Here is a 12,027-nt window from a genome sequence, read left to right on the forward strand (position 1 = left end):
TCTCAAATTATAGAGACTTTTCCAGGCCTTTATTACTTTAATAGTTTGTGTAAATTATCATTATTAGTTAACTGTGAGTACTTTATGAATCTTGTAAAACATTGTGAATTTATCACTATTTTTAATAGTTATTGTTTTGCTTTCTGGCTATTATTTTTTTTCGCGGTTTCTGTTTTGCTATTTTCTATGCTGAATATAGCAATAAAGCATTGAAGTTGATTTTATATAATCTGCATTTCGTTATACAGTAAAGAATTCTTCATGGTTATCCAATCAAAACACTCTTGATGGACCTTGAAGCTTATGAAGATATGCAGTAGACTCAAATGGTAGCCTATTTCTTTTTTTTTTTTTTTCCGTAATTTTTTGAAAGCTATTGTTACTTCAGTAGGTAAATGCGTTTGGGGTACCTTTAGTCCTGCTGATTACTAACCAATTTCCATAACTCATATTGTGAGGACAACAAGACGAGCAGAGAGAGACTGACAATTTACTGAACTTGAAACGGTCACTATATTACAGAGTGCGGACGGATAAGTAGCCCGGAAGGGAAATATTTTCAACAGCCAAAATCATTGTGTTTTCATTCAAAATAATATAACTAATTCCAAGGTGGTAGCCTAAGGAAATAGACAGTATTATACATAAGAATAAAGCTCTTAAAGAGCGCAACATCATGATACAAAAATTCACTGAGTGTACCAAATAATAAAGTTACAATTATTAGAAAAGAGTCCAGGGGGAGGAAACACAGCGGGTAAGACGATGCCCTTACAAGTGCAAAGCCCCCCCCCCCCCCCCCCACAGCGGGCATCGGAGATGGTTGATGCAATTAATCTTTGTACCGTGGAGGGCAACGTAGTTCCCCTCTGGTGCTTGAACGGAGGGGAGGGTTGCTCTGCTTCTGAGGAATCGTTTTCCCCTGTTGTTGCATGGTTTTTTCCCGTTTGGTGGATGATTTGTTCTGAAGTGGAATCCTGGGGATATCAGGGCCCGCGGTGATCATCTTGTTGCTTTCAAGGTATGCTGATTTTAATTGGTCGATCGTCACCCAATCTTCTTGTCCGTGGACGTTCAAGAGGAAAGATTTGGCTATTCTTCTGATGACCTCGTAAGGGCCGCGATAAGGTCTAGTCAAGGGTTGGCGGTGAGCATCGACCCGGATGAAGACGTAGTCGCAGTCGTTTAGGTTCTTGGGTATGATATGTCTGGTCCAGTCCTCGTATGTTTTCCGGAATGGTCTGAATTTCCCGGCAATATCTCTCAGGTCATTTAGCTTGGTGTCATCGGTAGTTGCAGGGAAGAACTCACCAGGGACTGTAAGCGCCTCGCCGTAGACCTTCTCTGCAGGGGAAGGTTCGCCGTCTGCCCAAGGAGCGGTGTGAAGGTCAAGGAGGACCCATGGGAGTTGCGATTTCCAATGTTCATCCATACATCTCACCATCAGGGCTGCCTCGAGTGTGCGATGAGTTCTCTTGACCATGCCATTCGCTGCAGGGTTATATGCCGTGGTGCTGTGGAGTGTCGTTCCCATCAGGTTTGCCAGAGGGAGACAGATCTCTGACAAGAAGGCAGAACCTCGGTCCTTCGTGATATCGTCGGGGATACCGAAGCGGCCGATCCAACTCAACAGGAGAGCTTTGGTGCAGGCATGGGTGGATGCTTCAGACAACGGAGTTGCTTTTAACCATCTAGTGTAGTGGTCGGCGATTGTCAGGAGGTATTTTGTAGAACCTAAAGGCAGCAGAGGTCCCATGACGTCCACGTGGATGCGCCCGAATCATCTGTTGGGTTGGGGAAAATCACCGACTCCCGACTCAGTATGGCGGTTGACCTTACTCGTCTGGCAGTTAACGCAGCTTCTCGCCCATTCACGGGCGTCTTTCTTGATTCCTTGCCAGAGGAATTTCTCGGATAGAAGACGGGCTGTAGTGCGACCCGAGGGGTGTGATAATTCATGGATGAAGCCGAAGATCTTCCTTTTACAGGAGGCGGGAATCCATGGGCGTGGGCGCCCTGTGCTGGTGTCGCAGAGGATGGTTTCCCCGGCCGGGCCGAGGGTAATGTCCTTCATCTGTAGTGTTGATGCTGTCGTATGATAGTCCTGGGCCTCTGGGTCGTTCTGCTGTTCTACAGCGAGGTTGGTGTAGTCGATCCCCAGGTGGACTGCGTTGATCTCGATCTTGGAGAAGGAGTCGGTGACGGGGTTCTTCTTCCCTGTTATGTAACTGATAGTGCAGCCGAATTCCTTGACGGCTGCCAGGTGTCGCTGTTGGCGAGAGGACCATGCGTCTGAAGACTTCGTGAAAGCATGGATCAGGGGCTGGTGGTCCATTGTGATGGTGAAGGGGGTCCTTTCAAGCATTTATCTGAAGTGGTGGACGGCGAGGAGCTCCCTGTCGAACGTGCTGTACCTGGTTTCCACAGGTTTGAGTTCCTTGCTGAAGAAGGCCAAGGGCTGCTGGTAACCGTTGATGATCTGTTCGAAGACAGCACGGCATGCGACATTGCTGGCGTCGGTGTTCAATTTCAGAGGGGCGCTGTCGTCGTGGTACACCAGGGTGGTGGCTTCGGCAGGGCGGCCTTCGTCCTGTCGAAGGCGCGTTGCTGCAGGGGACCTCAGACGAGCTTCTTGGCTTTTCCCTTCAGGACATCGTTGAGGGGAGTCAGGATGTGGGCGATGTTGGGGGTGAAGCGACGGTAGTAGTTTACCATCCCCAAAATCTCCTGAAGGTGCCAGATGGTCGTTGGGGTTGGGAAGGTTTTCACGGCATCCACCTTGGTCGATGTGGGCTTCACGCCCGCTGTGGATATTTGATGTCCAAGGAAGTCCACCCTCTCGGCGCTGAATGTGCACTTGTTGAAGCACACGATCAAACCGTTCTCCTGAAGGCGTTTCAGCACAGCGCGGACATGTCTCCAGTGTACATCTTTCGTCCTGGAGAAGATTAAGATGTCGTCCACGTAGCAGACGCAGAACGGCATGTTCCCCAGGATGCTGTCCATCAATTGTTGAAACGTGGCCCCAGCGTTGCGTAGGCCGAAGGTTGAATATGAGAAGGTGTAGGAGCCAAACGGCGTTATGATGGTGGTCTTAGGCACGTCCTCTGGGAACACAGGAACCTGAAAGTATGATTTAAGAAGGTTCATTTTAGTTAAAATTTTTGCCCCATGAAGGGCGCTGGTGAGGTCTTGCATGTTCGGCAGAGGGTAGTGGTCTGGCGCTGTGATGAGGTTAAGGCGCCGGTATCCACCGCAGGGCCTCCATGTCCCGTCCCGTTTCTTCCCCATGTGGAACGGAGATGACCAAGGGCTGGACGCCTTCTTCCATATGCCCATCCGTTCCATGTCTTCGAAGGAACGTTTAGCATCTCTCAACTTCTGCGGCGGAACTTGGCATGCGTGGGAGGTCCCGTTGTGTCGATGTGGTGGTAGACCCCGTGCTCGGAGGGGAATCCCGGCGACTGTCGAAGTTCCAGTTTGAAGACGTCGGGGAACTCCTGAAGAAGGGCGGCGTAGGGCTGCGCTACGACGGCGAAGATGGGTGTGATATCCGGACCAGCTCGTGGTGGGCTGGTACGGCATGTCCCGGTGTCAATGAGGCGTTTCCCGGCGACGTCGACGAGTAGGCCATGGTGAGCCAGGAAGTCTGCGCCAAGGAGGGTATGTCTGACGTCAGCGATGGCGAAGGGCCAGGAGTAAAATCGGCCCATGATTGAGATTTTAAGCACCCTAGTATGGGAGATTCGTTGGCGGCGATGAGCGAGGGAGCATCACTGCTAGGCACCCGGTTTAGGTCGGCCTGTGAGGGAGTAAATGTTGATTGCATACATCTGGTATCAACCATAAGCCTACAGTTGGATACGGCGTTGAGGATGTAGAATCCGATCTTGTTGTGATCTGCTACTGCGGCAACGGTTAATGTTGGCGGTGGCTGGCGTCGAAATTTCTTCGGGAACTTGCAGAAGGGCACTGCACTTCATTGCATTGCTCCTAAACTGCTGGTGGTAGAAACACCAAGTCGCGTTCGGTCTAGGGTTCTGCTGCATCGGCTGCGGAGGTTTCTTCTTCATCAGGGCGAGGATTTCGTCGTCATCAACAGAGGGTGCCACCGAGGAGTCGAGGGAAGAGCAGCTGAAGGAGGATGATGCGCCAAGGCGGGAGGCCTTGGAGGCTTCGTATAACTTCTGTGCCCTTGACAGGAGGACGTTCATCACCAGGGTGTCTGTAGTAGGTCTCGGGCTGCATGAGAACCCCAACCAGATCATCCCATGCTTCTACAGGAGAGGTGTCGCCCATGTGTCTATTGCTGAGATCAAGGACCTCTGTGCCCTTGCCGAGACAGAAAGTGACTACATATTCATTAGTTTAGTTCGTCATAGGATTCCTGACCGGAGTGAGCGTTGAGCCATGGGGAGATCTTGTCAAATACCTCCCAAGAGATGGAGGTCAGGACAATGTCGGGTATGGCACAGAGGTCGTTTAGCTTGGCCACCCTGAAGAGTACGTCCGCCCTCAGGAACTAGGAGGCGGTATTGTGCTGTGAGAACGGTGGCTGCTTGACTTTGGGCGCAGCTAAGTGGTTGCTAGGCACAAGGGGCTGGGTGGTTTTGTTGTGGTCAGTTGATGCATCGGGCCATGGGTGAGCTAGTTATGTCAGATATACTCATCGTTGCTGCCTCACGAAACTGAAGTGAGATAAAGCCAAAAGACGTCGTTAAACGTTAATGGCAAAAGGAGATATACTAAGGTAATGCAGCCATAATTAGTCCGTTAATGGCAAGCCAAAACTGCTATGTGTTACCAACATCTCTGGGGACACCAGTTGTGAGGACAATAAGGTGCGCAGAGAGAGACGGATAATTTACTGAACTTGCAATGGTCACTATATTACAGACTGCGGGCGGATAAGTAGCCTGGAAGGGAAATATTTCCAACCGCCAAACTCATTGTGTTTTCATTCAAAATAAATCAACAAATACAAAGGTGGTAGCCTAGGGAAATATACAGTATTATACATAAAAATAAAGCTCTCAAAGAGCGCAACATCGTGATACAAAAAATCCACTGTGTGGAACAAATAATAAAGTTACAATTATCAGAAAAGAGTTCAAGGGGAGGAAACACGGCGGGTAAGACGATGTCCTTACAATATTATCTAAAGTTTTCGTGCGTGTACGTATGTATATTGTATTTTATTAACTTTCCTAATAGAAATGAATAAAGATGAAGGAGAAATCCAATGGTTTCTATAACACTGGGAAAACTAGACCTTTGATACAAATGATAAATTTCCAGATAAAACCTTCAAGTGAATTGAGTTCTTGGTTATGAATCTTAAAGATATTGTTTTCCCCTTGAAAGCATCCTACGGGGCAGAAAATAATTTCGCTTTGTTATGTCACTTCCTCTAAGATATCTTCCCTGTCCTTCATATAATTATTTCCGGCATCTTATTCATCTTTCTAATAAGCTTTAAATTTCAAGTCACTGTCTTTCATATTTCCGGAAAATATTACAATTTACCACTGTTAATATGCTGTGTAAATCACTTAATTGCAATATAACCATCACCTATAGTCTGTTGAATTCATGAAGCTTATAAAAAATGAAATTGAATTTGATCAGTTTCCTTGATGCACATTTACTCCTTTGTTCCTTTTTCTATAGATTTGTTCAATTAAATTTTTTTCTCTCTAAAAAAAAAAAAAAAAAAAAAAAAAAAAAAAAAAAAAACGCTAACCAGAGCTATCAATTGAACCATACTTCTCCGATCACATTTTCTTAAATTTCAGTGAGAGTCTTACCAGATGCGCTTACTTTCAATCGGGTGAAACCGTCCTCAATATTTATCTTTGCTATAAGGTCTGCTAGCAATGTAGAACTTCAAAACTTTCTGAAAGACGAATGCCGTCATGCAAAAGCAACTATTAATGCTTTTTTGCTAAGCATATTATGAATAAATATGATTGTGCAAGTATCAGTTTTCGAGTCTAGAATCAATTTACTTTAATCAACAAATTTTATATGCAATCAGTTAATCGCAAATAATTCATATTCAACGAACTTACATTTTCTCTTACATAAAATTTCTCTCGTAGCTAACTTTAAATCTTTCAAAAGTATGAAAAGAATATTCGTAAGCTCCTCAACCCATCATCTTGTAATGTAAACACTCACACATTCCGCACCCGAGTCTTTCGTTCTTCGTGTAATGTTATCTCCCTGATTAAACTGACTGCTTAAGAAACTTCACTCCTAGTCTAATCACGTCTTCTCTTCCTCCCTTTTGTCGGTCGTGGCAAGAATCATTTCAAGACTTGCTACAATTTCCCTTGAGCAAATACATACAGAAGCTGAAAGTTATATTACTTCAAAAGAAATAGAAACTAACTTTTCATTACCCAAGAAGACATTGTCATTTATCTCGTTCTCTTATGTTTTCATAGAACTACCACTTGGGAGGTCTGAAAGTTATGATGCCATTTGCCCTCTCCTAGATTTTAGTCGTTGCTGAATACGTCTAAAATGATGAGATAGTTCCTGAGATGGCCACATTAGGCTAAAACAGCTTAGGGAATTTACATGACAGCTTAAGCAGATCCATAATCCACAAATTACTTTAAATAGAATATTGTAGGTTATCTATAACTTATGCATAAATTGTCTGCTAAATGTGTTCAACTATCAAGGTTGTTGAATCTCACAGCATTTTTCCAGCATTATGTAACATTCTACAGTGCCCCATGGTAAAATATTACACTACATCAAATGATGACTATATTATCACTGCACATATTTCATAAAAGAAAAGCAATCTTCTAAACTCATCAATGACATTTAACAGATGGAAAAATCAATTAAGATATCCCCTTCCTCTCTTTATTCCTCGTAATCCTATTTTTGTTCCCTTCAGACCTGGGCTAGCTGAGAACATGAGGTTGTGAGAAATACATGTAAAAAATAAATGTTCTCACATACGATTAAAGCGAGTCAGTTATAGAAATTAATTTCTGCAGTTTGAACTACTTTTTTTAAAAAAGTCTTCTAATGGATTTTATAATCGTTTTCTTAAAATTATCTCATTCCACCTTTACAGTAATGGGAAATTTCCTATTCATCTTTCATTTTTGTTATTAGTAGTATCAATAATTAAAATACATCCTGAAAACGTTATCTCCCCAATTGAGAAAAAAAGATGAATTTTTTTTTCATCTCAAGCTTCTAGAAAATTAATGAATTCTATACAGAGAACATTTCCACATGTGTGAAGTCTTCATCAGCAGAAAGTCAGCTTACGTTGCCTTTTTTGTCATATACTGTATTTGATTACCGTCCAGTATTAACCATTTTTCACTCTTGGGTGCCCTGTCGCAAAGGGATTTTCTTTATAATCCTTTCACCGAGATAATATCTACCATTGCTTTCTTTCTTTTCACTTTCTGAAAGAACTTGAATCTGTACAAACTTCTTGACAACTTTTTCTTACCGCTTTTCATGTGTGTACAGTGTGTCCATACTTTTCTCAGCCTTGTAACCATAGTTACTCCACAATGTATTAATTTGGATTCGATGTTATCCTTTTATCTTGTATTTATACCTTATAATTACACTTCACTTGAGGAAAAAGGAAATTTTAAACATTTACGATTCCAAATTTCACTTTATTCCCTTCCACATTATTCTATTTCACACCCTTTGCAGAGCACTCGTAATTTTCCTGATTTCAAGAGATTAATGATTCACCTCTTTTTCCCTTCCATTATATTCTCTATCGTTGTGAGTCAATAATTTCACTTATTTCCTCTCTCCAAAGACATTTAATAAAATATTGATTCAGGTTACCAATGTGGTTTCGCTCTCCTTAATAGTTGTTTTATCATTTCTATTTAGGCTTTTTACAAACGTTTCATATTTCTTAGCAACTCCTTTCCTAATGAATCAACAATGTATCATCTGCTGAATCTAGTCAATCTATATTCCATGCACATTATTATTATTATTATTATTATTATTATTATTATTATTATTATTATTATTATTATGAGCTAGGGTACAAACTTAGTTGGAAAAGTAGGATGCTATAAGACCAGGGAAAAAATAGCCCAATAAGGAAAGGAAATAAGGAAATAAATAAAATTCTATAGAAGTATTATTATTATTATTAAACGCTAAGCTACAACCCTTGTTGGAAAATCAGAATGCTATAAGCCTAGGGGCCTCAACAGGGAAAATAGCCCAGTGAGGAAAGGAAATAAGGAAAAATAAAATATTTAAGAATAATAACAACATTAAAATAAACATTTGCTATATAAACAATAAAAACTTTAACAAAACAAGCGGAAGAGAAACAAGATAGAACAGTGTGCCTGAGTGTACCCTCAAGCAAGACAACTCTAACCTAAGATAGTGGAAGACCATGGTACAGAGGCTATGGCACTACCCAAGACTAGAAAACAATGGTTTAATTTTGGAGTGTCCTTCTCCTAGAAGAGCTGCTTACCATAGCTAAAGAGTTTCTTCTACCCTTACCAAGAGGAAAGTAGCCACTGAAAAATTACAGTGCAGTAGTTAACCCCTTGGGTGAAGAATTTTTTGGCAATCTCAGTGTTGTCAGGTGTATGAGGACGGAGGAGAATCTGTAAAGAATAGGCCAGACTATTCGGTGTCTGTGTAGGCAAATGGAAAGAACCGTAACCAGAGAGAAGGGTCCTATGTAGTACTGTCTGGCCAGTCAAAGGACCCCATAACTCTCTAGCGGTAGTATTTCAATGAGCGGCTGGTGCCCTGGTCAACCTACTACCTGTAAAAATAATGAAAAGATTAAAGTAACATATTCATAGAGCAGTAACAATATTTGGATAACATTTCATATATAAACTATAAAAACTAAAAAACAAGGGGAAGAGAAATAAGATAGTATATTGTGCCCAAGTGTTTAATCTTGCCTTACAAACTTAAACTAAAAGGTCTTTATTATTTTTTTCTGACTTATTTCACTATTCATTACCAGCAACTTTCTTTAACAAACATTCTTTTCTTACAAAGTTTTATATTCATAACAAAAATATCTTTATTCCTTCTTAATAGCTACCAACTAGAGCATTATAACCTAAAAACCCATTGCATCGCCTCTCTGTGCATTCTTTTATATCTTAGTTCCATGAATGATTCTCTTTTCTTAACTAAAAACTTATCATTCACAATTGAGCAAAAACTCATTTCCCTTGTTTGAATGCTGATTTCTTTTTTCAAAGGTTTTGTCTTGTTTCTTTAAAAAGATACATCAAACATTGTTTAGGTCCAGATCCGTCTTTCATATAATGATGGACAAATGATCTTCTCTTTATTTACTTTGAAACTTTCATCATCCGGCCTCAGGCAGAAGTGGGCATAGTAATGAAATGGGAAAGTGCGGGGGAATCAATTATCTATCAAATTCAAATACTTCAGTACATCTGTATGAAGTCCTTCTTTTCATTACCACTCAGATTCGATTCTTGTTATCACTGTTCCCATTATCTTCATTCTTATTTTTTTGGACTGCTTGTTTTTTTTAGAGAGTACGACAGGAGGAGGTGGGCATAGGCATCCGTGGTTGCGCTAATGTGAAGAGTAAGGTCAGAGGGGCCTGGTTCGAGAGGTGTTGACGAGTAAGATTCAGCGTTAACTAGGCGTCGGTGAGCATACATCGACCAGGAATTGGTAATGTGAGATGAAATTAGCACCGAGGATTGGCAATGTGACGTCAGCAACGAGAAACTGCCGGTGATATTGGACACTTCCAAACAATAATATAAGGATATCATAACCATGGGTGGGGATCGCACATCCATTGGCAGCTACTAGGCGGATGTCAGCACATTTACAAGCATTACGACGTGCCCTGGCATGTAGCCTTAGCAGTAGAGAATGACACGAACCCGTGTCTACGAAAAATTGCATGACTGTACCTGCATCATGTAAAAAAGAAAAGATTAGTGACAGGGGAGGCCACCGTCACTAGTGATGGCCTACTTATAAGTTGTTTGGCCACTGACAACCGTTAAAACATTTCTTCGCAGCAGCCCCGAATCTGGAGTGGTAGTAGCATAACTGCAGCCGATGGGCGTAAGTAAGTGCCTGTGGAGGTTGTTGGTTCGGGCGTGAGCGAATGGTGGGTAATGGGTGGTTTCGTCGCCGCTCCAGCACGTCACAATTTGGGAGTCTGTGTCCTAACACTTTCACGTCAGCTTCAATCATTGTTGAATAGTTGTCCACTTCATCAGGAATGAAGGCATTGATGGAGGTCTTGTAGGTGGTGAAGTGGATGTCCATAAGGGCGTCGACTTTGTTCATCAGTCCCTTCGTGGGCAAAATATCAACATCGGGTATAGTAGCGCGTACAGGTTTGGAAAGGCGCAGTTCCCAAAGGGCACAAAATAAAATCACTTCACGAAGAGAGCCATCAGCGGCAGGTTACTGGTGAGTGATAATGGTCATTTCTCTGAGGGTGAGCAAAGCCTTTTGGTTCCCCAACGGTTGTTGAGAGACCTGAAAAAGTCTTGCTAAGCTGGTGGCTGATGATGGAGCGAGTACTGATCCAGGAGGTATGATTTGAGGGCGCAGTACGCTATTGAGGTGTCCCCTTGCTCACTAGTAAAGTGTCCTCAGGGATCACGTAAGAACATAATTTGTTTTGGTGCTTGACTGAGTCATGCCCTTGATACAAAACTGGACATTAGCACACTTGAAGCAGGCAAACCCTATTCCGCTGGTGATGAGAGGTAGTTTCATTGAGGCAGCTTGTGCCAAAGAGGCAGGTTCGGTGGGCGGCATCTTCGAACAGTAGGGCACAGAAGGGAGGGGCAGGTGGGAGGGAGTGGACACTACTGGTCACCAATGTACGAGCAAGCTGTTAGGTGATAACTGAGAGGCGAGGTGAATGCAACTAAACTTTTTATTAAACAGTAAATGAGCTTTTATACAGTGACTTACAAGCAAGAATGTCACAAAAATTCAAATATGAAAAAGCTTGTGCTAGCATGAAAATACTGAATGGTCCATTAACAGTGCAGGGAAGAGCAAGCGATAAGATAGAAAATCAAACCATTACAGTGTACATACATGTATGAAACACGTGTGGTACAATAGTGTCAAGACTGAGGGAGCTCCTACTATGCACAAGTTATCTACTAAGATGCCTTTGGAGATGTTTTCTTTGTTCAAGAACGACCCTTTACTGGCAAAATTTGTGCACATACGACTAATAAAATCACCTCCTTGTGTGATATTTCTCCCCTTTCCACGTTTCGCTGTTTTTATCCTATTGGACGCACTTACTCTGTCTGATATTTTTTATGATTACTAACTAAGCTACAACCCTAGTTGAAAAAGCAGGAAGCAATAAGCCAAACAGGAAAAAATAACCCAGTGAGGAAAGGAAATAAGGAAGTAAATAAACAATATGAAAAGTAAAGAACAATTAGAATAGAATATTTTAAGAAATGTAACAACATTAAAACAGATCTTTCATATGTAAACTATAAAAAGACTTATGTCAGCCTGTTCAACATAAAAAACATTTGTAGCAAGTTTGAACATTTGAGGTTTTACCGATTCAACTACCCAATTAGGATGTTCATTCCACAACTTTTTCATATCTTGAATAAAACGTCCAGAATGTCATAAAGTATTGAGCTTTATGATGGAAAACGCCTGACTATTGGAATTAACTGCATACCTAGTATTCCAAAAAAAAAAAAAAATTGTACTGTCCAGAAAAATCTGAATGTAAAGAATGATCAGAATTATAAAAGATCTTATGCAGCATTCATAACAAACTAATTGAGATTATTATCTAAATCAGGAATAAGAAATTTAATAGACTGTAAGTTCCTGTTCAACAAATTATGATGAGATTCAGCAGCTGAGGACCTGACAGAATAATACTCGAAGGAAAGCAGAATTTTTTTGGTGCAAATGAAGGAGACACAGACCTAATGTGTTTCTCAAAATTAACTTGCTGTCAAGATTCATACCTAAAAT

At 41.8% G+C, this 12,027-nt stretch overlaps 1 protein-coding gene across 1 annotated transcript; it reads right to left on the reverse strand.

Annotated features, from left to right (window-relative positions):
- Positions 1 to 832: 832 nt before the first annotated feature.
- On the reverse strand, positions 833 to 1,756 carry LOC137646432 (uncharacterized). The gene has a single exon (XM_068379533.1). It carries the CDS (start codon positions 1,754 to 1,756, stop codon positions 833 to 835), a length of 924 nt encoding a protein of 307 aa, XP_068235634.1.
- Between the last annotated feature and the right edge of the window lie 10,271 nt (positions 1,757 to 12,027).

Source organism: Palaemon carinicauda, chromosome 9 (genome assembly GCF_036898095.1).
Source record: "Palaemon carinicauda isolate YSFRI2023 chromosome 9, ASM3689809v2, whole genome shotgun sequence".
Taxonomy (NCBI): domain Eukaryota; kingdom Metazoa; phylum Arthropoda; class Malacostraca; order Decapoda; family Palaemonidae; genus Palaemon; species Palaemon carinicauda.

Excerpts from the sequence above, each read along its gene's own strand:
- LOC137646432 (XM_068379533.1), bottom strand. The coding sequence starts at position 1,756 with ATGGGACCTCTGCTGCCTTTAGGTTCTACAAAATACCTCCTGACAATC.